The sequence below is a fragment of the Pyrgilauda ruficollis genome, unplaced genomic scaffold (assembly GCF_017590135.1).
Source record: "Pyrgilauda ruficollis isolate IOZ18807 unplaced genomic scaffold, ASM1759013v1 scaffold260, whole genome shotgun sequence".
Taxonomy (NCBI): Eukaryota; Metazoa; Chordata; class Aves; order Passeriformes; family Passeridae; genus Pyrgilauda; species Pyrgilauda ruficollis.
In genome coordinates, this window is record NW_024523934.1 from 10,645 (window position 1) to 36,833 (window position 26,189).

Genomic DNA, 26,189 nt, shown 5'->3' on the forward strand with positions numbered 1-26,189 from the left:
CGCTCCCGCTCGGTGATCGCGGCGGGGCCCCGGAGCGCACGTGGCGGCGCCATGGCCCGGCTGGTGCTGCAGGACGGGTCGGTGCTGCCCGGCCGCCCCTTCGGGGCCGTCGGGGCCGCCGCCGCGGGGGAAGTCGGTGAGTGCGTCCGGGGGGCCGGGCCGGGGCCGGGATGCCGTGGGGCGGCCCGAGACAGGCGACGGCGCGGGAGGGAGCGGGAACGGCGGGGAGAGGATCCGGCCCGGCCCGGGGGCTCCCTCCGCCCGGGGCCCTCCGCGGGGCCTGTCCGGGGCGCGGGGCCGGGGTCGGCCCGGCCGTGCCCCCATCACCCCGCGCCGCTCCCCGCAGTGTTCCAGACTGGCATGGTGGGCTACCCCGAGGCCCTCACCGACCCCTCCTACAAGGCGCAGATCCTGGTGCTTACCTACCCGCTGGTCGGTAACTACGGAGTGCCCCGCGACGAGCCCGACGCCTTCGGCCTCAGCAGGGTGAGCGGGGCTGCGTGTGCCCGGTGCCGCCGTGGCGGTGGCACGAGGTGCCAGGGCGGGACCGTGCCAGGGCGCAGCGGGTGGCACATGGTGGCACGGAGAGGTTTGGCTGCGGCGCTGCAGGGCCACGCTGGGGTGTGACACGGCGAGGAGCGGGGCTGGGCAGGGGGAGACCCCGGGGCGCGGGGTGCCCTGGCAGCCCGGGGGTGTGGGCCGTGCGTTTCCTCAGCAGGGCTCTGTTGCAAGGTGGGAATCTGGACCCCTGTGCCAAGGCCGGGCTGGGGCTGGGCAGAGGGGCTGCTCGAGGCCCCAGCCCCCTCCCAGCCACAGCCCCTTGGCCTCCACGCCGCCCGTCCCGGGGCAGAGTCCAGCCCTGCTGCGGCCGTGCCCTGCCGGCCTCCCCACGCCCACCCTGGGGTCTCGCTGATAGCAGCCCTCTCCGGGCCGGTGCTCTGTGGGTGTCTGCTGTGCTCTGTGCCCCTGGGAGCCGTGCCCTGATCCCGTGGCACGGGACATACCGGCGTGGCTGGACCTGTGGCCGGTGGGAGGGGAGGGGTGCTTTCCCATCGGCTTGGTCTGTGCTGCAGCTGTGCCAAGCTGAGGGCTCCCGTGGCATGGGCTGTGTGGGCAGTGGGCTGCGGTCCAGCAGCGCTGTGGGGGCCTGGACACCCCATTCTGGGGCTCCCTGATCTAGGGCTCAGCCTTGCTGTTATAGCTGTGGGACGAGGTGGGACAAGCGGCAGCCCAGCACCAGGAGGGCTGGTCCTGTGCTGGTCTGTGTTCCATGGGGTTTCTCCTGGGCTGGTGACCCTCTGCCTTGCCCTGCTCACCCTCTGTCCCCACAGTGGTTTGAGTCCAGCAAGATCCACGTGGCCGCGCTGGTGGTGGGCGAGTGCTCAGAGACCCCCAGCCACTGGAGCGCATCCCGGTCCCTGGACCAGTGGCTGAAGGAGCAGAACATCCCCGGGCTAGCAGGTGGGACTGGGGACACAGCACAGCACGGTGGGGGCTGTGGGTCTGCGAGCTCTGAAACCAGACCCGTCTCTGTTGAATTTTGCCCACCTGGGGTTTGACCCTCTGTTGGAATCTGGGGCGATGATGCTGCCGGGGCACAGGGTCCTGCTGGGGTGGGCCGGGGCGTGGGTTGTGTCTCACGGCCCGCTTGCAGGGGTGGATACCCGGGCGCTGACAAAGAAGATCCGCGAGAAGGGGACGCTGCTGGGGAAGCTGGTGCCGGATGGGACCCCCGAGGGGAGCCTCTCCTTTGAGGACCCCAACACGAAGCACCTGGTGCAGGAGGTGTCGCTGAAGGTGTGCTGGGGAGTCTGAGCGGGGCCGGGGGCGGCGGAGGGGCCGTGCAGCCCCTCGCTGCGGGGGGCTGGCCCCAGCAGAGCCGGGTGATGCACTCCCCTCCCCACAGGCACCGCGAGTGTTCAACCCGGGCGGGTCCCTGCGTGTCACAGCCCTCGACTGCGGCCTGAAGAACAACCAGATACGGTGCCTGTGCAGGCGGGGGGCTGCTGTCACTGTGGTGCCCTGGGACCACCCGCTGGACCCTGCAGGTGAGATGGCAGTGAGTGGGGACAGTCTGGGGTCCCACCGGGGGGGAATGGGGTATGGCACTGTCTGCATGTTCGGTGCTGGGGACAGCAAGCACCTGTGTCCTGCTCAGTGCTGTGGGGTGGGGAGACTTGGTGCCATCATTCCTGGGGGCTTTGGGGCTCAGCCCTCAGTGTGGCACCACAGGAGCAGGGCCGTGGGCTCGGGATGCCTTGCTGTGGTTGGCATGGGGGACCCTGGTCTGTGGTATTGGTGTGGCTTGGGGTGGGGGGCACCATGGGGGACCCTGGTCTATGGTATTGGTGTGGCTCGGGACAGGAGGCACTGTGGGGGACTGGCAGGGCCTTGCTGCCACCTGAATGGCTGTTGTGGGTCGTAACACCTTGGTTGTAACCCTGCTGGGGTGTTGGGGGAGCTGCAGGCTCAAGGTGCTTCTCTGCTGGTAGCCAGGAGTGGTGGCTGTGAGCCTGTGGGGACCTTGGGGACCCCTCTGTAATGTTGAGGGGCTGGGGGGCCCCACTGACCCTGCTGCTCTCTTGGCGCAGACTTTGACGGGCTGTTCATCAGCAACGGCCCCGGGGACCCACTGCTCTGCCAGGAGACGGTGTCCCGCCTGTGCCAGCTGCTGGACGCACCCCAGCCCAAGCCCATTTTTGGCATCTGCCTGGGCCACCAGCTGCTTGCCCTGGCCCTCGGCGCCCGTACCTACAAGATGAAGTGAGTGGGGGTCCAGAGTCAGCGCGGGGGTCCTGGCTGCCGGGGCTGCCTGACGGCTGTGCCGCCCCCAGGTACGGGAACCGGGGGCACAACCAGCCGTGCCTGCACGAGGACACGCGGCGCTGCTTCATCACGGCGCAGAACCACGGCTTCGCCGTGCAGGCGGGCAGCCTCCCGCCCGGCTGGCTGCCGCTCTTCACCAACGCCAACGACGGCTCCAACGAGGGCCTCGTGCACCAGCACAAGCCCTTCTTCAGGTGGGCCTGGGGCCGCAGCAGGGGGGCTGGGGCTGGGGGCTGTGGCTGTGGGGTGTGCCCTGCCTGACCCCCTCCACAGTGTCCAGTTTCACCCCGAGCACTGCGCCGGCCCCACCGACCTGGAGGGTCTCTTTGATGTCTTCGTGGAGGTGGCACGGGACCTGCGGGACGGGAACGGCAGCGCCCGGACAGGTGGGAGTGAGTGCGAGGGACAGCCGGGCCATGGGCCAAGGGCTGCAGGACGGGGCTGCGCGTGGGGTGCCCTGTCCCCAGCGTGCCACGTCCCCCCAGTGCGGGAGCGCCTGCAGGAGTGGCTGACCTACAGCAAGGCACCGGCGGGGGACTTGGATGCAGCCCGGCCCCGCAAGGTGCTGATCCTGGGCTCCGGTGGCCTTTCCATTGGGCAGGCAGGCGAGTTCGATTACTCAGGGTCACAGGTGAGTGCCAGTCCCAGGGCAGGGGTGTGGTAGTAGCCACAGGGGCCCAGGGCCATCAGCAGTGACCCCTCTGCTCCCCACGAGGCCATCAAAGCGCTGAAGGAGGAGAACATCCAGACGGTGCTGATCAACCCCAACATCGCCACAGTGCAGACCTCCAAGGGACTGGCAGACAAGGTGTACTTCCTGCCCATCACCCCTGAGTACGTCACCCAGGTGAGCACCGCGGGACGCTGGCTGGGAGAGGGTGGGAATGCAGGGATGGCAGAGCTGGAGGATGAGTGTGGGGCTGGGCTGGAGGATGGCCTGGAGCCTGGTGCATGTAGGGCTGGGTGGGTTGGAAGGGACTTGAGGGGCAGCACAGGTGAGGGAGCAGCTGGAAAGCACAGGACCCACTGTGGTTTCTGTCCCACCGCCCCGTGCCCCCAGGTGATCCGGAACGAGCGGCCTGATGGGGTGCTGCTGACCTTCGGGGGGCAGACAGCCCTCAACTGTGGCGTGGAGCTGACCAAGGCGGGCGTTCTGGAGCGTTACCGAGTGCGGGTGCTGGGCACCCCCGTTGCCTCCATTGAGATGACAGAGGATCGCAAGGTCTTCGCAGAGAAGATGGAGGAGATCGGGGAGCACGTGGCACCCAGCGAGGCTGCTGCCTCCCTGGAGCAGGTCTGGGGTGGTCTGGGGGGCTGTGGGGCAGGGCAGGGTCCTGTCCTTCCTGTTCTCACCGTGACCCCATTGCTCCCTGCAGGCGCAGGCTGCAGCTGAGCGCTTGGGGTACCCGGTGCTGGTGCGCTCTGCCTACGCCCTGGGCGGGCTGGGCTCCGGCTTCGCCAACAGCCGGGAGGAGCTGGTGGCTCTGGTGAGCCAGGCCTTCACCCACACCTCCCAGGTGCTGGTGGACAAGTCCCTGAAAGGCTGGAAGGAGATCGAGTACGAGGTGGTGCGGGATGCCTACAACAACTGCATCACGGTACGGGGTGGAGGGAGGCCCCGGGGCTGCTGCAGAGGGACGGACGTGGGGCAGGGGCTGGGGGCTCGTGCTGCACCTTGTCCCCAGGGAGGGCTCCCCAGTGCCTCTGGTGGTGCTGGCACAGCTGCTGTGTGCCATTGGGAGCGGCACCCTGTGAACCAGAGCCCTGCACCTGTGTGCTGGGGTGTCCACCTCGGCTGTCCACCCTGTGGAACACCCCGTGTATTCCAGTCCTGACTGGGTGGGGGAGGATGAGGTGGGAGCTGGGAGGAACGCACCACGGACAGCACGTGGAGCAGTGACCCCCCTGCTGCCAGGTGTGCAACATGGAGAACCTGGACCCGCTGGGGATCCACACGGGCGAGTCCATTGTGGTGGCACCCAGCCAGACCCTCAATGACACCGAGTACTTCATGCTGAGGCGCACAGCCATCAAGGTGGTGCAGCACCTGGGCATCGTGGGCGAGTGCAACATCCAGTTTGCCCTCAACCCCGAGTCAGAGCAGGTACTTGGGGCCCCCTGCGGGTTCTGGCTCCCTGTCCTGATCCCCGGCCAGCCTCGCCCTGGGGGATCTGGGTCCTGCCCCAGCTGTCACACCAGGCTGTGCTGCGGCAGGCCCCCGTGCTGCAGCATCTCTGGGGCACCGTGGGTCTGGCTGTGTCACCATGTCACCGGCTTGGCCTGTTCCGTGGCACCCGCTGACCCTGCCCGCCTGCTGCCCACAGTACTACATCATCGAGATGAATGCCCGGCTCTCCCGCAGCTCGGCCCTGGCCAGCAAGGCCACTGGCTACCCGCTGGCCTACGTGGCTGCCAAACTTGCCTTGGGCATCCCCCTGCCCCTCCTCAGGTGAGGTACCACCACAGTGTGGGACAGGGTGCTGCCTGGTGGGGCAGCCCCAGCTGCTGACCCTGTCACCTCCTCAGGAACTCTGTCACCAACTCCACCACGGCCAGCTTTGAGCCCAGCCTGGATTACTGCGTGGTGAAGATCCCGCGCTGGGACCTCAGCAAGTTCCTGCGCGTCAGCACCAAGATCGGCAGCTCCATGAAGAGCGTGGGTGAGCGCAGGGGGATGGCACTGGGGGGGCACGTGGCGGGCACGGGATCATCCGCTCACCCCACCTTCTGCAGGGGAGGTCATGGCCATTGGGAGGAACTTTGAGGAGGCGTTCCAGAAGGCTCTGAGGATGGTGGATGAGAACTGTGTGGGCTTTGATCACACGGTGAAGCCGGTCTCAGACGTGGTGAGCACTGGGGTCTGGGTGTCTGTGCTGGCTGTGCCATTCTGGGGGGAGAGGTGGCCACCTGCCTCCCTCGGCCACACTCAGCCCTTGGCCTGGCAGGAGCTGGAGACGCCCACGGACAAGCGGATCTTCGTGCTGGCAGCGGCGCTGCGGGCCGGGTACTCCATCGAGCGGCTCTACGAGCTGACCAAGATTGACCGCTGGTTCCTGCACAAGATGAAGAACATCACGGACCACGCGGTGCTGCTGGAGTCCTACCGTGGCCAGCAGGGCACCATGCCACCCGCCGTGCTCAAGCGCGCCAAGCAGCTCGGCTTCTCCGACAAGCAGGTGGCCCAGGCCGTGCTCAGGTGAGACGGGGAGGGGACGGCTCTGTTGTGCTCCCTGCCTCGGTCCTGGCGCTCACCCAGCTCTGTGCAGCACTGAGCTGGCCGTGCGGAAGATGCGGCGCGACCTGAAGATCCTGCCGGTGGTGAAGCAGATCGACACCGTGGCGGCAGAGTGGCCAGCCCAAACCAACTACCTGTACCTGACCTACAACGGCTCTGAGCACGACCTGGCCTTCCGCGAGCCCCACGTCATGGTCATCGGCTCCGGCGTCTACCGCATCGGCAGCAGTGTCGAGTTTGACTGGTGTGCTGTGGGCTGCATCCAGGAGCTCCGCAAGGTCAGGCGGGCCCTGAAATTCCGAATTTTCTGGCGGGCTGTTGGGGTCCACTCCAGCTAGCTATGGATCCTTGCCCACACGATATTTCGTAGAGGTAAAAGGTAAAAGATTGAGAAGCGCTCTTCTCCACGTGGGAAATGTTCTCCTTTATTCCAAGAGACACACCAGGTGGACAAACGCATGGGAGAAAGAGAGCATTCCCTGGGGGATGGGGACAGAGGGAGAGGTCCACAGCCAATGGGATGCCAGTGAGGAGTGGTGAGGGGAGGGGTAACCCAGGGGAGAGACCACCAGGGGGTACTGGGGTGGGTGAGGGAAAACCGTGTGGTGGGGAAAAGAGATAACAAACCACATGATAGAACATAAGCTATACAGTGCAGTATAAAACTATTCTGTGCAAATTCCCAGTCGCCCGGTGCAAGAGAACAACTAAAACTAGTGCACCACAACAGGGCCCCAGCACCCTGTGGAGTGAGGGGTGGGTGTCCCTGGTCAGAGGATGAGGCTGGGTAGGGGCTGGGGGCTCTGGGCTCACCTTGTCCCACCCCTAATAGATGGGCTTCAAGACAATCATGGTGAACTACAACCCTGAGACAGTGAGCACCGATTATGACATGTGTGATCGCCTCTACTTCGACGAGATTTCCTTTGAGGTGAGGGGGCTGGGCCCTGACAGCTGCAGGGCTGGGTGAGGGCTGCCGTGGCTCCGTCCCAGCCATTCCCCTGCCTCCACGGTGCTGCAGGTGGTGATGGACATCTACGAGCTGGAGAACCCTGAGGGTGTGATCCTGTCCATGGGCGGGCAGCTGCCCAATAACATCGCCATGGCCCTGCACCGGCAGCAGTGCCGCATCCTGGGCACCTCCCCGGAGGCCATCGACTCGGCCGAGAACCGCTTCAAGTTCTCCCGCCTGCTGGACTCCATCGGCATCAGCCAGCCCCTCTGGAAGGAGCTCTCCAACATGGAGGTGGGGCCCAGCGAACAGGAGAGGGCCGCCCCAGGGTGGCTGTCCGTGTGGGCGCTGAGTTCCGTCTCTCCCGCAGTCAGCCAAGCACTTCTGCTGCAAGGTGGGCTACCCCTGCGTCGTGCGCCCGTCCTACGTGCTCAGCGGGGCTGCCATGAACGTGGCGTACTCCGACAGCGATCTGGAGAAGTTCCTGAGCAACGCTGTGGCTGTGTCCAAGGAGCAGCCTGTTGTCATCTCCAAGTTCATCCAGGAGGCCAAGGTCCATCCAGGAGGCTGCTCCAGCCCTGGGATGCCTGCTGAAAGCCCCGGCCCCCAGCCCAGGGACTGGCTGTGACCGTGTTCCCGCTCACAGGAGATTGACGTGGACGCGGTGGCCTGTGACGGTGTGGTGGTGGCCATCGCCATCTCGGAGCACGTGGAGAACGCTGGGGTGCACTCGGGTGATGCCACACTGGTGACCCCCCCGCAGGACATCACCCCCAAGACACTGGAGCGCATCAAGGCCATTGTCCACGCCATTGGGCAGGAGCTGCAGGTCACAGGGCCCTTCAACCTGCAGCTCATCGCCAAGGTACCTGGGACTGGGGACCGCACGGCCAGGGGAGAGCAGCCCACATCCCCAGCCCTGCCTCATCCTGCCCCCTCTCTCCCAGGATGACCAGCTGAAGGTCATTGAGTGCAATGTTCGCGTCTCCCGCTCCTTCCCCTTCGTCTCCAAGACCCTGGGCGTGGACTTGGTGGCTCTGGCCAGCCAGGTGATCATGGGTGAGGATGTGGAGCCCGTGGGGCTGATGACAGGCACAGGCATCGTTGGTGTCAAGGTGAGTGGGGGCCTTGGGGCCAGGCTGGGGTGCAGGACCAGGCAGCCCCTGAGCGTCCCCTTGCCCCCAGGTGCCCCAGTTCTCCTTCTCACGCCTGGCGGGCGCTGACGTGGTGCTGGGTGTGGAGATGACCAGCACGGGCGAGGTTGCCTGCTTTGGGGAGAACCGCTGCGAGGCGTACCTGAAGGCCATGCTCAGCACCGGCTTCAAGATCCCCAAGAAGAACATTCTGCTGACCATCGGCAGCTACAAGGTACGTGGGGGTCAAAGTGCTGCGAGGCCGGGGTTCCCTCTCCGCCCTCTGACCGGCCCCCGGTTCGTTTCAGAACAAGAGTGAGCTGCTGCCCACGGTGCGGACGCTGGAGAGCCTCGGCTACAACCTGTATGCCAGCCTTGGCACCGCCGACTTCTACACCGAGCATGGCATCAAGGTCAGGGCTGGGGGCCTGCGGGGCCGGGGTCACTCCTGGGGTGTTGCAGGGCCCTGATGGGGTCACTGCCTGCAGGTGAAAGCTGTGGACTGGCACTTCGAGGAGGCAGACAGCAGTGAGGCTGGTGCCCGGGAGACCCAGCGCAGCATCCTGGATTACCTGGCCGAGAACCACTTTGAGATGGTCATCAACCTCTCCATGCGCAACTCGGGGGGCCGCCGGCTCTCCTCCTTTGTCACCAAGGGCTACCGCACCCGGCGCCAGGCCGTCGACTACTCTGTGCCCCTCATCATCGACATCAAGTGCACGAAGCTCTTCGTAGAGGTGGGCTCGGGCACCTGGGGACCACGGGTGCAGGGAAAGGGAGCAAAGCGGGGTTGCAGAAGTCCTGCTGTGGGTGCTGCGGGGCAGGCTCTGTGTGTGGGTGTCACTGTGCAGGGGTTGTTTTTGGGGGGCTCCTCAGACAGGATCATCACCCTGACCCTGGGTCCTGTCTCATGGCTGCTCTTTCTGCAGGCACTGGGCCAGATTGGGGCAGCCCCTCCACTGAAGATGCACGTGGACTGCATGACGTCCCAGAAGCTCATCCGTCTGCCAGGTGGGTGTTCAGTGGCCCCAGGGCACAGCACAGAACGGGGGCAGTGCTGGGAGCCGGGCTGGGCACATCTGCAGGCGCTGCAGAGCTGTTTCCATGCTGCACTGGCAGGATGGCCCTTGTCCCTCGTGTCCCCTGTGGCCAGCAGCTGCCAGTGCTGACGCTGACACTCCCCAGGCCTGATCGATGTCCACGTCCACCTCCGTGAGCCGGGTGGCACCCACAAGGAGGACTTTGCATCGGGCACGGCAGCCGCCCTGGCCGGGGGTGTCACTATGGTGTGTGCCATGCCCAACACCAGCCCTGCTGTCACCGATGCCACCTCTTTCGCCTTGGCACAGAAGGTGAGGAGCTGCTGCCAGCCTGGTGCTCACATCCCCTCCTCCTGTGCCAGCCATGCTGGGCTCACTGTCTGTGGTGGGCTCGTTGCTGGCGGCAGTACTGGTCCCACCACAGCACCCACTGCCTCTTGTCCTGCAGCTGGCTGAGGCTGGGGCCCGCTGCGATTTTGCTCTTTTCCTGGGGGCTTCCTTGGACAATGCTGGCACTCTGGGCCCCCTGGCTGGGGCAGCCGCCGGGCTCAAGATGTACCTGAACGACACCTTCTCCAGCCTGCGGATGGACGACGTGCTGCTGTGGATGGAGGTGAGCAGGAGGGCAGGGCTGGCACGGGGCAGGTCTGCTCCTGGCACCGGTGCCCACCAGCCCCGTTCCCGCAGCACCTGGAGCAGTGGCCGCGGCACCTGCCCATCGTGGCGCACGCGGAGCGGCAGACGGTGGCCGCCGTGCTGATGGTGGCCCAGCTGTACCAGCGCCCTGTCCACATCTGTCACGTGGCCCGCAGGGAGGAGGTGAGCGGGGCGAGCTCTGGGCTCCAGGGATGGAGCACGGGGCCCTGTGGGTTCCCCACTAACCGCGCCTGCCCCAGATCCTGCTCATCAAGGCGGCCAAGCAGAGGGGCATCCCGGTGACGTGCGAGGTGGCCCCGCACCACCTCTTCCTGAGCCAGGACGACCTGGGGCGCCTGGGCAAGGGCCGTGCAGCCGTGCGGCCGGAGCTGGGCACCCGCCAGGACGTGGAGGCGCTCTGGGAGAACATGGACATCATCGACTGCTTTGCCACTGACCACGGTCAGTCCCCAGGGATGGTGGCCGTGGGGCGGGGAAAGCGGTGGGGACGGCCCCGGTGACCAGCCCCATCCTGCAGCTCCCCACACGCTGGAGGAGAAGCAGGGGCAGGAGCCTCCCCCTGGGTACCCTGGCCTGGAGACCATGCTGCCGCTGCTGCTGACGGCTGTCTCCGAGGGGAGGCTCAGCGTGGAGGACATCGTCCAGCGCCTCTATGAGAACCCTCGCAAGATCTTCGGGCTCCCAGCGCAGGAGGACACCTATGTGGAGGTGTGTCCGTGCCCACCCGCCCCAGGTCCAGCCCCCACCCTTCTGCCTCTGACCCGCTGTCCTGGCAGGTGGACCTGGAGGAGGAATGGATCATCCCCAGCAGCACAGTCTTCTCCAAGGCCCGTTGGACCCCCTTTGAGGGCATGCAGGTCAAGGGGACAGTGCGGAGGGTCGTCCTGCGTGGGGAGGTTGCCTACATCGATGGGCAGGTGAGGTCCTGGGTCCTTTTCTTCCTGTATTGAGGGTGCCCCCATCACAGAGGGGGTCTCCCAGTGCTGACCCCATTTCCCTAACCCCATCCATGGCTGCAGGTGCTGGTGCCCCCTGGCTATGGGCAGGATGTGAAGAAGTGGACCTCAGGAGCTGCACTGCTGCCACATGGTGCCCCCACCAAGGAGACTGTGAAGGTACTGGGGGGTACACAGCTGGCAGGGGGTCCCTCTCTGCCCTAGCTCCAGCTTGGTCTCTGGTTTCAGACCCCCGAGCAGCCGCGGCACGTGGCTGGTGACGTGCTGCGTGGGCGAGCCCCCAGCCCGCGCCGGCCCGGCCCCGCGGGTGACGCACGCTTCCACCTGCCGCCCCGCATCCACCGGGCCTCGGACCCCGAGCTGCCAGGTAGGGGGGTGGGCGGGCAGCGGGCAGGGCACGCTGCCTGGGGGCCGGGTCTGGGACCGTGGCTGGGTGGCCCCGCTGACGCCAGCCCTTGTGTCCCGTTCAGCATTCCGGAGGCTGGGAGCCGCGCACCGCCCGGGCGCCCGAGGCACCGGTAATGTCGGGGGGGACTCACTACTGGCACCAACTGCAGCCCATGAGTGCATCCCCTCCCCCAGGTGCCCTGCAGGCCCCGGGCTGCCTGCGTGCCCACCATGGGCCCCTGCTGGCACCCAGCACCAGGACTGGGTGCTGTAGGACAGGGCACGGCCGTGCCGCCCGCTCCCCTGCTGCCCCAGCCTGCACGGCACCTCGGGGACCCCTCACCGCCAGTGTGAACTGGGGGGTGGCCAGTGGGAATTGCGGGGTGTGCAGGGAGAGGGTCGCAGCACAACGTGGGGCTCGGACTGCCTGTCTGGTTCACCATCACCCTGGTGTCAGGCCCATCTTGGTTTCACCTGGTGTGGCCAAGTGCCAGGAGGGCTGTGCCACACTGGCAGCACGCTGAGACTGGGGTGCTGCCTCTCCCCGTAACCCCTAACACCACTGCTCCCCTCTCCCACCCAGCTGAGGACGCTCGTGAGAAGGGCAGCAGGAAGGCAGCGGAACCAGGTGAGTGCAGCAGGGGCCCACGGTGGGGATCCAGCGTTTGTGGCTGGTGGCTGGGCTCCTCAGGACACCCCCGTGGGCTGACCGGCTACTCTCGGTGCCACAGATTCGGCGGTGGTCCAGGACAGCCACTTCCACCCGCTGGGCCCTGTCCCGCGCCAGGCGTCCCCGCAGCGTGCCCCCCACTTCCAGACCTCCCCGCTGCTGCACCCCCTGGTCGGGCAGCACGTCCTCTCCGTGCGGCAGTTCTCCAAGGAGCAGGTGCCCGGCCGGGCGGGCGGGGGGCCGTGGGTGCTGTGGTGCTTCCTGTGCCCCCGCTGAGCCCTGGTGCCACCTGTCCCCGCAGCTGTCCCACCTGTTCAACGTGGCACACACCCTGCGCATGCTGGTGCAGAAGGAGCGAAGCCTGGACATCCTCAAGGTGAGCCGTGCCCCGAGCACACGCCCGTCCCCTGGGCACCCCGAGGGAGCCCCGTTCCAGGCGGGGTGCCGGGCTCCCCGAGCTGACAGCCCGGCCCTGCAGGGGAAGGTGATGGCCAGCATGTTCTACGAGGTGAGCACGCGGACCAGCAGCTCCTTCGCAGCAGCCATGAGCCGGCTGGGCGGCTCCGTGCTGTCCTTCTCCGAGGCCACGTCCTCGGTGCAGAAGGGCGAGTCGCTGGCCGACTCCGTGCAGACCATGTGCTGCTACGCCGACGTGCTGGTGCTGCGGCACCCCCAGCCCGGCGCTGTCGAGGTGAGAGGGGCTGGGGGAAGCTGCCTCCTCTTGTGGAGGCACCGGGGACTCTGCCCCAAGGGCAGGGACGGTGGCTGCTCTACGGGCAGGGATGTGGTCCCCGGCTGGGCCGCGGTGGGCTCCTGCTGCCGTGGGGCCGTGGGAATTGTGTGCTGCCTGCGCTCACCTGCCCTGCCTTGCCGGTGCTCCCAGCTGGCCGCCAGGCACTGCCGCAAGCCGGTGATCAACGCCGGGGACGGGGTGGGCGAGCACCCCACGCAGGCGCTGCTGGACATCTTCACCATCCGCGAGGAGCTGGGCACAGTCAACGGCATGACGGTGAGCTGCGGGGGCCAGGCGGCACGGCCGGCTGCTCAGGGGGCTCTGAGACCCCCGAGGGGCCTGGGCAGGCTGGCTGACCGCTGTCCCCAGATCACCATGGTGGGTGACCTGAAGCACGGGCGCACGGTGCACTCCCTGGCGCGCCTGCTCACCCAGTACCGCGTCAACCTGCGCTACGTCACCCCTCCCGGGCTCCGCATGCCCCCCGACATCACCAGCTTCGTGGCCTCCCGGGGCATCCAGCAGGTGAGGAGCAGGGTGGGGGGCTGGCCCCCACTCTCTTTGGCCCCGTGTCCCCTCCCAAGCTCACGGTGCTGCCGCAGGAGGAGTTTGGGAGCATCGAGGAGGCGCTGCCGGACACAGACGTGCTCTACATGACGCGCATCCAGAAGGAGCGCTTCCAGCGGGCCGAGGAGTACGAGGCTGTGAGTGAGGGGAGCCTGGCTCCTGCTGCCCCCCGGGGCCTGGGCACGCCCTGCCCCAGCTCAGGGCTCCGTGTCCCCTCAGTGCTTCGGGCAGTTCATCCTCACACCCCACATCATGACCCGGGCCAAGGAGAGGATGGTGGTGATGCACCCCCTGCCCCGTGTCAACGAGATCAGGTGGGGACGGGTGGCTGCAGGGTGCTGGGGGGCTGCAGGGTGCTGGGGGACACGGGAGTTTGGAGGGAGTGTCTGGGGAGGTGTCTGGGAGAACGGGTAGGAAATATACAGGGCAGAAGGGACATGGGGGCTGTGGGAGGGCTCTGGGGCGGCTGGGGCAGTGGGGTCTCTGGGGCAGTGGGGTCTCTGGGGCAGTGGGGTCGCTGGGGCAGTGGGGTCTCTGGGGCAGTGGGGTCGCTGGGGCAGTGGGGTTGCTGGGACAGTGGTGTCCCTGGGGCAGTGGGGTCCCTGGGGAAGTGGTGCTGGGGTGGGGTCGCTGGGGCAGTGGGGTCGCTGGGGCAGTGGTGCTGGGGCAGTGGGGTCGCTGGTGCTGCTGGGGCACTGTCAGGGAGCTGCGGTGTGCTGGGGGTGTCTGGGAAGGCACCGGGGGTCAGGGCAGGAGCACTGCGGTGCGCTGGGCAGGGCTGGGGAGAGCTCGGAGCCACGGGCGCTGCAGCTGCTGCCGGGCTTGGGGGACAGGCTCCGCTGAGCAGTGCAGCCGGGTCCGGGGGTGTCACGACTGCCACGTGGGTCCGGTTCCAGGGGAGTCCCGAGGGTCCCGGGGGTGCCGGGGGTCACGGGACGAGGGCGGGCTCGGGGACCCCGGGGCGGGCTCGGGGGTCTCGGGGCGGTGCCCGCTGATGACGTCACCCCGCAGCGTGGAGGTGGACTCGGACCCGCGCGCCGCGTACTTCCGGCAGGCGGAGAACGGCATGTACATGCGGATGGCGCTGCTGGCCACGGTGCTGGGCCGCTACTGACCAATAAACGCTCTCGGTCGCGACACGACATCGCGCCGCGACACGCGTCACCGCGCCGCGACACGCGGGGCCATGGCGGCGCTCTGGAGGGGCTGCGGGCGGCTGCTGGCGCGGCGACCCGGGGCGGCGCAGGCGCTCACAGCCGGTAAGGGACGGGCCCGGCCCCCGCGGCGGCCGCGCCCTCAGACCCCGGCCCCGCACACAGCTCCCTTCGGAGCACAGCCCTGCCCTGCTCCGCACACAGCCCTGCCCTGCCCCGCACACAGCCGCACTCCCCGGCACTCAGATGCCCCGGCACAAGCCCCTCCTGGCCGCCCGTCCTTGCCACAGCTGCGGGCACAAGCCCCTCTCCCCCGCACGGCCCCTCGCCCCGCTGTGCCAGCACTGTCACCGTGCAGGAGGCAGGGCAGGGGCTCCCCAGTGCCTCAGGGGTCTGTCTTAGGGGGAAAAGGTGCTGCCATGCCCCGGGCTCAGCACGGACTCGTGTGTCACACCAGGGAGGGGCCCTGGCCCGCTCCTGCCTCAGGACATCTCTGTCAGGGCTCTGTGCTGGAGCTCCCAGCTCAGGACATCTCTGTCAGGGCTCTGTGCTGGAGCCAGAGTGCCCATGGGGACTGTAAGGAAGCACACCCCTCACACCCAGACCCCGGGGGACACTGTCCTGGGGCCCCCCTCACCTGGAGGGGATGGATGCTGAGCTGCAGTGCTGGGAATTCACAAGAGCTCAGCTCTTCCGTGTTTGCCAGCGCTCAGCAGTGAAGGCACAGAGGTGCTGCCTGAGGAGAGGGCTCTGCACAGGGCCTTGAATCTCCCAGCACTGCTGCTGCTTGCAGAGCTGTGAGGTGCCATGAATCTGCCCCGGGGCTGGCTCGAGCCTCTGCTGCTCCGAGGATTTGTAGCCCTGGGGCACCAGGCAGCTCTGCCCCTCTCTGCTCCCTCTCCCAGCGCACCTGGGGCTGTCTGGGTGGTGGCAGAGTGTGTCCTGCTTGTTCCATGTGTCCTCAGGGCTGTGCAGTGCCTGTGCTGCACGGGTGGGTGGGTGGGAGCTGGGGGGTCCCTGCGTGCTCCTTGCTGCACCTCCTGCTGCAGCCTCCCTGTCCTGCCCCTGCCCTCCTGCTCCCAGGAGCCCAGGATGCTGGGAAAGCACAGCCCCGGGCTCTGGGGGTGCCCTGCTGAGCTGGGGGCTCCCCTCACGGTGCAGTCCCTGGCCCTCAGCCCTGGAGGCAGCAGGGGGGTGGCACGGTGCCCCCCTGCCTGGCTGCTGGGGCGCTGCCAGGCCGCTTAGCTGTTCCTGCTGTTATTTTTATCGGATGTCATGGAGTCTATTGCTGGCAGCACGTCCTCCTGTGCCTGGCAGGAGCCCAGTGTGGAGCTGGGAGGGGCTGCCCAGGGCTGGCCCTGCCCTCGCCTCCCTGCCCACCGTGGCCCCGGGCTGGCTCCAGCCTCGGCTCTGCTCTGCCTGTTGCTGCTTCAGGGGGAGCTGGCGCTGCTGTGGCACTGCCCTGCCCTGCCCCAGGGCTCTGTCAGCCTGCAGGGCTGGGCACAGCCTCTGTGGGTGCTGAGCTGCTGCTGGATATGTCTCCACCAGCCCAGAAGTTTCTGCCCTGGGCTGGGCTCTCCCTGCTGGGCAGGTGCCCAGCTCCAGCCAGGGGGCACGAACGCTCCTGCTCTCCCCAGAGCTTCCACAAGTGATCCCATCATGGCCAGGCTCAGCCCCTCACCTGCTGCCTGTGCAGGGTCCATGCCAGGTCCATCCCAGCCTCCAGCCCTGCCTTCTCTTGCTGCTCCCAGGACCCCAGTGCTGCCAGCTGGGGCCAGGCCAGGGAGCTGCTGGCAGCTGGCCGTGCCCACTGTGCCCGGCCACGCTTGCTGGCCGAGCTGCAGTCCGAGGGCTCGGGTCAGGCAGGGCTTTGCCTCCTGCATCCTGGGCCCTGGGCCAGGCTGCCAGCAGGGCCTGGACACAGTGGGCAGTAGCACGTGCCTGCAGCCGTGACCCTGCTGTCCCTCTCTGCCTGTGCTCCTGCCAAGGCAGTGCCATGGCCATGAAGATGGTGGTGCCCTACTTAGGTTTGGGCCCCATTCAGAGTCCCCTGGTCACAAGAACATCAACCTGGGGGTCGGCTAGGTGGCCTGGGCACCAGGTTTGGCTGGGATGAAGGCTCCAGCCCCATACAGAAGCTGTGGCCAGGCTGTGCTGGTGGCACCCTGGGCAGGCACTGCTGCCAAAGTCACTGCAGAAGGCTGGATCTGGCTGCATCCCCAGGCCCAGGAAGGGATGCACAGACAGGTCTGTCCCTCCCCGCAGCCTCATCACTTCTGGGCACTGGAGGAGTAACAGCAGTGCCTGCTGTATTCTCCATGAGCGCCGTGCTCCTGCACCCATCTTTGGGCAGTGCAGCTCCTGAGTGCAGCTCTGGGAGTGCAGCTCCTGAGTGCAGCTCCTGGGAGTGCAGCTCTGGGAGTGCAGCTCTCAAGAGTGCAGCTCTCAAGAGTGCAGCTCCTGGGAGTGCAGCTCTGGGAGTGCTGCCGTGCAGGCAGCCGTGCTCTGGTGTGCTGGCCTGGAGTCAGTGCCTGCCTCCCCCCCTGCCCGGTGCCGGTGTGGCCCGTGAGCTGGTGGGGCTGCTCTGCCATCATGGGGCGTGTGGGGAGGGATGCACAGACAGGTCTGTTCCTCCCCGCAGCCTCATCACTTCTGGGCACTGGAGGAGTAACAGCAGTGCCTGCTGTATTCTCCATGAGCGCCGTGCTCCTGCACCCATCTCTGGGCAGTGCAGCTCTCAAGAGTGCAGCTCTCAAGAGTGCAGCTCCTGGGAGTGCAGCTCTCAAGAGTGCAGCTCTGGGAGTGCAGCTCCTGAGTGCTGCTCCTGGGAGTGCAGCTCCTGGGAGTGCAGCTCTCAAGAGTGCAGCTCCTGAGTGCAGCTCCTGGGAGTGCAGCTCTGGGAGTGCAGCTCTCAAGAGTGCAGCTCTCAAGAGTGCAGCTCCTGGGAGTGCAGCTCTGGGAGTGCTGCCGTGCAGGCAGCCGTGCTCTGGTGTGCTGGCCTGGAGTCAGTGCCTGCCCCCCCCCCTGCCCGGTGCCGGTGTGGCCCGTGAGCTGGTGGGGCTGCTCTGCCATCATGGGGCGTGTGGGGTGTCTCGGGGTGGGGGCACAGACCCCCAGATCCTGGGGCTGGTCGGGGGTGCCAGATGGAGCCAGTGGAGCAGCAGGTGTTGCTGCTGGGCGTGCAGCAGCTCTGTGGGGCTGCAGAGCCTGGGCTGGCCCTGCCGGGGAGCTTCATGGCATGGTGTGGGGACAGGGAGCTGCGCCCTTGTCCATGAGAACCGCTGACCAAGTCCCTGGGGCAGGGCTGGTACCGAGCTGCTCGTGGCTGGTACCACAACCCGGGCTGTCGGGACAGGGGCTGCGCCCGTCAGGCTGAGGGTTTGCTGGGCTCAGGGCTTCCCAGGACAGGGCAGAGCGGCAGCAGGGCTGGAGACCTGCCAGGGAACCGTCCCAGGGGGAGAGGGGAGAGGGAGCAGGAGCCGCCGGGGCCGGGGGAGCAGCTGGAGGGGGCAGCACTGGGCCAGCGGAGTTGCGTCGAAGGGGTCAGGGGTGTAGGATGGAGCAGGAGCTGCCAGAGACCCAGCCGGGCAGCACCCCACCGGGGACACTGATCTGGAAACAGGGCCAGGAGCTGTGCCAGCAGCCAGCTGTGGCAAGGGGCTGGGATGGCTGGGGCAGTGGGGAGCACGTTCTGCCCATCCCGGCTGGTGGGGGATGCAGGCAGGGAGCTGCTCTCCAGGGAGGGGATCACAGTCGGCAGAGCCTGCCCGGTGTCCAGGGAGAGATTTGGGGGTGTTGTGGGAAAGGCTGCTGTGGAGATCAGGGGCAGCAGCTGGGCAGGCTCTGCTCTGAGAGCACCGAGGAGCCTGGGGACGGGTCAGCCCCGTGTCTGGGTCACGGGGAGGAGGGGCAGCCGGCCACGTTTAGACCAGAGATGCTGCAGTGAGAGCCCTGAGGCACTTGGCAGAGTGGGACGCCTGTGCCGTGGGGTTTGGTGCAGGCCGTGGGGAGCTGCAGCTGGGACAGAGCCACCAGGGCTGAACAGGCTCAGGCATCCTGGGGCAGGGGGCCCAGCTGTGGGCAGGTCACACGGGGTCTGGCCTGCCTCAATGGGCCGTGCTGGTTGCAGGGGCCCTCATGGGAGCTGGGGATGTGATTGCACAGCAGCTGGTGGAGCAGCGGGGGCTGCACGGGCACCACTGCCCCCGCACCCTGAAAATGATGGCCATTGGCTTCTGCTTTGTGGTGAGTGGGGATGGGATAATGGGATAATGGGGTGATGGGATGGGATGGGATGGGATGGGATGGCTCCTTCAGCAGGGTGGGACTGTGACTTGGGCCATCCTGGTGCCACCTCCAGCAGCCATGGGCAGGGCCAGTTCCGTGGAGCAGGAGCAGCATAGGATGAGCTTGTCTTTGTGGTCCAGAGCTGGAGCAGGGCCATGTAACCTGCCCTGGAGCTCCCCAGCCCTGACCCCTGTGACCAGTGAGGGCAGATGCTGCTCCTCACCCCCTGGCTCCTGCAGGGCCCTGTTGTGGGCAGCTGGTACAGGATCCTGGACTGGCTCATCCCAGGGAACACAAAAGTTGTGGCTGTGAAGAAGGTGATCCTGGACCAGGTTGGTGTGACGTGGGTGAGGGTGTTGTGTGGGACTGGGGCAGTGGGGACAGGACAGTCCCCGTGGCAGGTTTCCAGCCTGCTCTGAGAGCCCAGTGCCTGAGCTGGGCCCAGGCTCACTGCAGCACAGGGCTGGGTGGGCATTATGGCAGAGGCTGCCCGTGGCCAGCCTGGCTCCAAGCAGCACAGGCTCCTCTCTCGCAGGGGGGATTCGCTCCGTGCTTCCTTGGCTGCTTCCTGGCTGTCACAGGGGCCACCAACGGGCTGTCGGTGCAGGAGAACTGGTCCAAGATCCAGCAGGTATGATGTGCTGCTGCTGCCCTGGGCAGCTCTGGGGCCCTGGCAGCTCCTCCCTGTGCTGGCCCTGACGGCTGCTCCCGTTTGTGTCCGTGCCCAGGCCTGGGACCCAGGGCCCTGGGCGTGTTGGGTGCCCGGTGCTGCCAGTCCAAGTACTGGTGCCAGGGCCAGTTCCTCTGGCACAGGTGTCCTGTGGGCGAGTACTGGGGTCCCACCTGGGCCAGACATGGGTGCCATGGGCGTGCTGTCCAGCCCTGCTGCTGGCTGGGTCTCCAGAGCAATTACTGAGATGACTCCCATTAACAGTAATTGCTGGAAACCCGTGTGGACACTGAGTCAGCGTGTCCAGCGTGAGTCACTGGGGAGTGGGTGCCCACCTGCCACAGGATGAGGCATGCTGGGGTGGTCGTGTGGCTGCCAGGAGCGGCAACACCAGCCTGTCTCACTGATGCTGCCTGCAGTGCCTGTGAACGGCCCCAGCCTGGCTGGAGCTCTGCCTGAGTGCCACCACCCAGGGTTCATTCCTCTGCCTGGGGGCACCCGGTCACCAGCCTGCTACACCTGGACTGCCAGCACGTGCCCCTCACCCTGCCCCAGAGTGCAGGAAGGAGATCCTGGGGCAGGATCATGTCACCTCTGCTTCCCTCAGGCTCTGTGCAAGACACAGCCGGGGCATGGGGTGCTCCGAGGCACCCTAAGGGCACACGTGAACACATCGTGGGCACGGCCAGCACTCCGAGCGCTCCATCCATCTTCCCCTGCTGCATCCTGACCAGCTCGTGCCATGGACCTTGCCTTGCCTTCCCCAGGGAACCCTGCCGTGGCTGGTGATTCGTGCGGGCTGCGGCTCCCGGAGCCCTGGCCTGGAAGGGGGTGATGGGCTGGGCTGGCAGCAGCGCTGGCAGCACCTTCCCCCCTGGCTTGGGGCGCATCCGCCTCTCCCCACGCAGAGGAAGCGTCAGCAGAGCATCCATCACCCCGTCCTGGGCTGCTGGCCAGCGCCACCAGGAGCCCGGCCTCCCGGCTGAGTCACGGCCAGGCTGCGTGGGGACTCGTCCTGCTGCCACGGGACAGGGATGTGACACGGCCCTGGCTGGGGCGCGGGGACACGGCAGCTCCTCGGGCTCCCAGAGCAGCGGGCCCTGCTCAGCGCCCTTCTCCATTTCGTGGCACCCAGGAGGGGTCTGGGGTGCCCTGAGCTGGCAAAGGGCTCACAGCCCACACTGGGGGACAAGCCATGTGCCTGGCTATGGCACAAAGTGAGGATGGTTCTGGTCACCCTCTCCCTGCCTCCCTCATGGCTGTGGGAGGGCATGGCCAGGGCTGCAGGGGCTCTGTGCCCAGCAGTGTGGAGCTGGGACCCGTGGCAAGGATGGGGGCTCTCTGAGTGCTCACACCTCCTTTTTCTTCCAGGACTACATGGATGCCCTGATGACCAATTACTGTGTGAGTGCTGGCTCATCTGTGTCCCTGTCCCCTCCTCCGTGGGGCTGCCGTGGCTCTGTGGGACACCCTGAGTGCCAGGCAGGGGTGGGTGTGGGGAGGGGACCCTGGCAGGCTCCTCACTGCTCCTCCCCTTCTCTGCCCAGATCTGGCCACCCGTGCAGATTGCAAACTTCTACTTCGTGCCTCTGCAGCACAGGTAGTGTTGTGGCCTGGCGCCCACTCCCTGCCCCCTGAGCTGGCAGCTGCAGACCCTGTCCCCTCTGTCCACAGGCTGGCTGTTGTCCAGTGTGTTGCCATCATCTGGAACTGCTACCTGTCCTGGAAGGCGAATCGGATGTGAGGCAGAAGCCGTGCCCCGTGCCCGTGCCCCGTGCCCGTGCCCAGCCTGTGCTCTCAGCTGGCAGTGGCACGCGTGGCGTGGGCAGGCTGGGACACGCAGGGGCCTGCAGCAGCCACCCTGCTCTTCTCTCAGGGGAACACCAGCCCCTGTGGCCACAGCCCCGCTGCCCCAGGGACAGGATGGTGCCAGGACAGCCTGGATCTGCTCTGACCGTGCTGTGCAGCAGCTCTGCCCACGATGCACTTCTCTGTCCATGCTCAACCATTTCCGAGCCCTGCACACAGGGTGCTCCTGCCCCGAGTGGCGCTCTGACCTTCCCCATGGCACATCCCCAGGGAAAAGAGGGGTGGGAATGGAGCAGGGCTGGCCCTGGGCTGGCTGTGCCACGGGCACAGAGCTGGGGTCGCTGCAGGCTGGGGATGCTCCTGCTGAAAGCAGGGTTTGCTGTGGCTCTGCTGTGGACAGTCACAGCAGCAATAAACTGCTCTTCACTGCTGGCTCCCATGGCCCTGGGGCTTGTGGCCCAGCATGCCCCCAGGCCCTGAACATCCTGTTCCAGTGCACTTGTTCTGTTCTGGGTCAACAGGTCCACTCTGCCTCATCTCAAGGCACCGAGCATGGGGGCAGGGACTGCAGCCTGCTGGGGTGGTCTGCCCCAGGGGCTAGAGAGGGGAGGGGACTCTGACAGACGGTGGAAGGTGGTTTAGGGGGTCATCAGGGCCTACTGAAGCTGTTCCATGCGCTGTGATGGTGTCTCCACAGCTGCAGAGCACTGAAATGAGGTCGATGGAGCCGCAGTCCTGATGCTGGGTGCGGAGTCCCCCCAGAGTCAGGGCTTGCTTGATGCAGGGCTGCGCATCTGGGGAGGGTTCAGGAAGGCTTGGGGTAGGGCTGGGGCTGGGGCTGGGCCAGGGCCACAATCCACCTGTGCCACCTGGGCCAGGGCCACAATCCACCTGTGCCATGTCCAACACAAGCCTGCCTGTCATGCCAGAGAGAAGCCCCAGGGAGGTGCCACTGCCTGCACTGCTGCCCCTGGGGATGTGTCCATGCCCTGGGGCTGTGTGTCCATGCTCTGAGGCTGTGTGTCCATGCTCTGGGGCTGTGTGTCCATGCTCTGGGGCTGTGTGTCCATGCTCTGGGGCTGTGTTCATCCCCTGGGGCTGTGTGTCCATGCTCTGTGTGTCCATGCTCTGGGGCTGTGTGTCCATACCCTGGGGACGTGTCCATGCCATGGGGATGTGTGGGATGTGTGTCCATGCTCACCCTAGGGTGGCAGTGAGCACACACAGTGTCCCACACACACGCTGTCCAGTTCTCACAGTGTCCAGCTCTCACAGTGTCCCTGCCCAGCACATCCCAACCAGGAGCTCCAAGTGGAGCTGGTGGCACCGAGTGGCTCCTCTCAGCTCTGTGGAGCCCTGAGCCCCTCACCTGCACTACTGCAGCCCCACACAGCTGGGCAGAGCCATCCCCACGCTGCAGCACCACCTGGGCTCTGCCAGCGTGGCCTTCATGGAGGGCATTCACCATCCTCATCCTCCCCAGGGTCTGGCTCTGTGCTGACCCCAGCTTTGGGGCTGCTCCAGCCGGGTGGATACGACCTGGAACAGGGGAGGCAAATCCTGCACAGGCCTGAGGGGAGAGGCAGGGGAAGGGAGGGGATGCAGCTGCAGCCCTCTTCCCCCCAGCACAGCACTGGGGCTCGGTGACGGCACCATGCACGGGTGGCAGCAGTACCGGGGGCCTCGGGCTCTGCGTGGGGCTCCAGCTCTCTACAGGCAGCAGGGTGGGTGCTGTGCGTGGCAGGAATTTGCAGCTCTGAGGTGCTGAGCTCTTGCAGCTCCCTCTGGGGGTGCAGGAGGCTCTCTGTCAGCAGTGAGAGAGCTGCGGGCATGGCCGGAGCCACGTGGAACGAGCCACTTGTCCCCAGCAGCAGGCGCCCCAGCGTGGGGCTGCCAGGGCTCGGGGGGTGAGCCCAGCCCCTGCTGCGGGCTGTGCCCTGCCGCTGCAGGCAGCGGTGCCAGGTGCCAGCCTTCGTGCCGGATCACGTCACGGGGGCACGACACCGTGTGCTGCTGCTGCGGGCAGGGCCGTGCCCCACAGCCCTGTGCCCCCCGGGGTGGGACACGCCGAGCGAGGGCCGGGCTGCGCCTCTGTGCCCGCTCTGTGCCCGCTCGGTGCCCGCTCTGTGCTCCGCGCTGTGCCCCGCTCTGTGCCCGCTCTGTGCCCGGCTCTGTGCCCGCTCTGTGCCCGGCTCTGTGCCCGCTCTGTGCCCGGCTCTGTGCCCGCTCTGTGCCCGGCTCTGTGCCCGCTCTGTGCCCGGCTCTGTGCCCGCTCTGTGCCCGGCTCTGTGCCCGCTCTGTGCCCGGCTCTGTGCCCGCTCTGTGCCCGGCTCTGTGCCCGCTCTGTGCCCGGCTCTGTGCCCGCTCTGTGCCCGGCTCTGTGCCCGCTCTGTGCCCGGCTCTGTGCCCGCTCTGTGCCCGGCTCTGTGCCCGCTCTGTGCCCGGCTCTGTGCCCGCTCTGTGCCCGGCTCTGTGCCCGCTCTGTGCCCGGCTCTGTGCCCGCTCTGTGCCCGGCTCTGTGCCCGCTCTGTGCCCGGCTCTGTGCCCGCTCTGTGCCCGGCTCTGTGCCCGCTCTGTGCCCGGCTCTGTGCCCGCTCTGTGCCCGGCTCTGTGCCCGCTCTGTGCCCGGCTCTGTGCCCGCTCTGTGCCCGGCTCTGTGCCCGCTCTGTGCCCGGCTCTGTGCCCGCTCTGTGCCCGGCTCTGTGCCCGCTCTGTGCCCGGCTCTGTGCCCGCTCTGTGCCCGGCTCTGTGCCCGCTCTGTGCCCGGCTCTGTGCCCGCTCTGTGCCCGGCTCTGTGCCCGCTCTGTGCCCGGCTCTGTGCCCGCTCTGTGCCCGGCTCTGTGCCCGCTCTGTGCCCGGCTCTGTGCCCGCTCTGTGCCCGGCTCTGTGCCCGCTCTGTGCCCGGCTCTGTGCCCGCTCTGTGCCCGGCTCTGTGCCCGCTCTGTGCCCCGCTCTGTGCCCGCTCAGTGCCCTGCTCTGTGCCCGCTCTGCCCCGCCGATCCGGCCCGGCAGCATAGGGGCTGGGTGACAGCTCAGCCGCACTCGGGGGGCATGCAGGGCACTTGGGGGGCTGCGGGCAGCATGCAGGGCACTCCGGGGGCATGCGGGGCACTCGGGGGGCTGCGGGCAGCATGCAGGGCACTCCGGGGGCATGCGGGGCACTAGAGGGGCTGCAGGGCACTCGGGGAGCTTGCAGGGCCCTCTGGGGGCTGCCCGCAGCGGTGTGGAGCGCTCGGGGGGAATGCCAGCAGTGTGGTGCACTCGGGGGGGCTGCCAACAGTAGTGTGGAGCCCCAGCAGCCACCTCACCATTTGGCAGCGGTGCCGGTGCCCCGACGGAACACCCTGCATCCAGCACGGCGCTGCCAGCTCCGGTGCCTTCGTTCTATGACTCACAGGACTTGGCCGGTGCTGCCGCTGCGCTCGGGGCGTCTGCGGCCTCGGCCCCGCGCTGTGACCTCGGCACCGCCCGCTCTGCCCGGGACACCGAGCCACAGCCGGGCCGGGGTCCCCCCCGTGACCGTCCTGTCCCGGAGCTGCCGGTGCTCCCGGTGTCCCCACCTCCGCCCAGGGGTCTCCCCGCCGCCCCGGTCCCTGCTTGGTCGCCGCTGCTCGGCGCTGCTCCGTTCCGCCGGGAACGCGAGGGCTCCACGCCGAGAAGCCGCGGCGCATCCCGGTGCAGCTCACGGAGGGCTCACCGGGAGCTCGCCTGTATGGCTCACCGGTCCCGGTGCCCCAGCGCGTCCCGGCCGTTCAGCACCGCGGACAGCGGCGGAGAATGAGGCTGGAGATGCGGCAGAGCCGGGAGAGGGACAGGGAAACCGGGGGACCGGGGAAACGAGGGTTAGCACGGCCCAAGGCACCTGCTCTCACCGGTCCCGGCCCCGCCGTGCCTCTTTGGTGGGCGTCAGACAAGAACCGGAGCCCGAGACCGGCGAGAACGGGCTCTGCCGCTCCCCCCCCTTCCCTCAACCCCGTCCCGCCGCCGGGTGCCCGCTCCCCGCCGCTCCGGTGCCCCCTGTCCCCCGCCCCCGCCGCCCGGTGCGTGCCCGGCGCTGACGTCAGCCCGGGCTCCCGGGCCGATATAACCCCGGGCCGCGCCGCCGGCTCTGCTCCCGCGGGACGGATCGCGCTCGCTGCGCCGCCAGCACCGGCAGGAACAGGGCACGGGCACAGCGCACCGGGTACGGGACGGGGCTTGGGAACCGGGCAGGGGCACCACCGGGGCCGGGGCGCGCAGAGGGGACGGAACGGGTTGGAACGGGGCGGCGGGGGCTCCGCGCGCGGGACGGTCCCCGCGCCGCCGGGGCCGCGGTTCCCGTCGGGCCTCCGCCGCCGCCCCGGTGTCTGCTGTGGCGCTGAGCCCCTGCCCCGCAGGTGCGGAGCGACCGAGGATGCGGCGGGCGCTGCTCACCCTCCTGCTGCTGCTCGCCCGCCCGCCGCCCGCCGCCGCCCGCCCCGCCACCACCGACGGCTCCATCCTGGCGGCCGGCACCGGGGATCAGGACCAGCCGCTCTGGCCGCCGCTGGCGCCGCCGCCGCCGGGGCCGTGGCGAGGGCGGCGGGACGAGCCGCCGCTCTCCATCGACCTCACGTTCCACCTCCTGCGGCACCTCCTGCTGCTCGCCCGCGCCCAGAGCCAGCGCGCCCGCGCCGATTCCAACCGCCGCATCCTCGACGCCGTGGGGCGCTGAGCCCCCCGGACCCCCCGGAGACCCCGAACCCCCCGGAACCCCGGGGCTGCACCGGCCTCCAGCCGCCGCCTCGGCCTCTGCACTGTCGGGCGCTCGGCACCAACACCGGCACGGGCTGAACCCGCCCCGGCCCCAGCGCCGCGGCGAGCGGGAGCGGAGCCGGCCCCGGGACCGGGACCGGTCCGCGCCGGTTTTGTAATAAAACGTGGTGGAAACCCGAGGCGTGAGCGAGTGCGGGGTGGGGGCAGCTGGGGCTGTGCAGGACCAGGGCAAACTGGGAACGTGCTCACTGGGAATGGGGAAGGGGGGAATAGGCTCAGTGGGAATGGGGAGAGGGAGTGGGGGTCACAAGGAACTGGGAATGGGCTCATCAGGAATGAAGAAGGGGCTCGCCAGGGATGGGGATACAACTCACTGGGA

At 67.8% G+C, this 26,189-nt stretch overlaps 3 protein-coding genes across 4 annotated transcripts; all 3 read left to right on the forward strand.

Moving 5' to 3' along the window:
- On the forward strand, positions 1 to 14,329 carry CAD (carbamoyl-phosphate synthetase 2, aspartate transcarbamylase, and dihydroorotase). 2 transcript variants are annotated; one of them, XM_041471315.1, is made up of 45 exons: positions 1 to 136; positions 347 to 486; positions 1,332 to 1,461; positions 1,655 to 1,797; positions 1,907 to 2,048; positions 2,592 to 2,763; positions 2,835 to 3,020; positions 3,100 to 3,212; positions 3,312 to 3,457; positions 3,542 to 3,673; positions 3,887 to 4,120; positions 4,203 to 4,424; positions 4,742 to 4,930; positions 5,151 to 5,275; positions 5,353 to 5,486; positions 5,560 to 5,672; positions 5,772 to 6,022; positions 6,093 to 6,339; positions 6,894 to 6,992; positions 7,083 to 7,307; positions 7,384 to 7,566; positions 7,660 to 7,878; positions 7,961 to 8,128; positions 8,199 to 8,381; positions 8,455 to 8,559; positions 8,635 to 8,883; positions 9,076 to 9,157; positions 9,332 to 9,498; positions 9,635 to 9,799; positions 9,874 to 10,005; positions 10,083 to 10,284; positions 10,361 to 10,551; positions 10,620 to 10,760; positions 10,863 to 10,958; positions 11,028 to 11,166; positions 11,270 to 11,317; positions 11,770 to 11,814; positions 11,918 to 12,072; positions 12,158 to 12,232; positions 12,335 to 12,547; positions 12,740 to 12,865; positions 12,959 to 13,114; positions 13,192 to 13,293; positions 13,376 to 13,470; positions 14,168 to 14,329. In XM_041471315.1, exons 1-45 carry the CDS (start codon positions 52 to 54, stop codon positions 14,268 to 14,270), a joined length of 6,768 nt encoding a protein of 2,255 aa, XP_041327249.1. In that variant the 5' UTR covers positions 1 to 51; the 3' UTR covers positions 14,271 to 14,329. The 2 variants fall into 2 exon arrangements, with proteins under 2 accessions (XP_041327249.1, XP_041327250.1); XM_041471316.1 differs by lacking the exon at positions 11,270 to 11,317.
- On the forward strand, positions 14,294 to 21,071 carry MPV17 (mitochondrial inner membrane protein MPV17). The gene is made up of 7 exons (XM_041471314.1): positions 14,294 to 14,415; positions 18,440 to 18,555; positions 18,837 to 18,929; positions 19,133 to 19,228; positions 20,639 to 20,671; positions 20,815 to 20,867; positions 20,942 to 21,071. Exons 1-7 carry the CDS (start codon positions 14,343 to 14,345, stop codon positions 21,009 to 21,011), a joined length of 534 nt encoding a protein of 177 aa, XP_041327248.1. The 5' UTR covers positions 14,294 to 14,342; the 3' UTR covers positions 21,012 to 21,071.
- Positions 21,072 to 24,825: 3,754 nt separating this feature from the next.
- UCN (urocortin) lies at positions 24,826 to 25,894 on the forward strand. Its single transcript, XM_041471317.1, has 2 exons — positions 24,826 to 25,259; positions 25,453 to 25,894. The coding sequence occupies exons 1-2, from the start codon at positions 24,854 to 24,856 to the stop codon at positions 25,767 to 25,769; spliced, it is 723 nt and encodes a 240-aa protein (XP_041327251.1). The 5' UTR covers positions 24,826 to 24,853; the 3' UTR covers positions 25,770 to 25,894.
- The last annotated feature ends 295 nt before the right edge of the window (positions 25,895 to 26,189 follow it).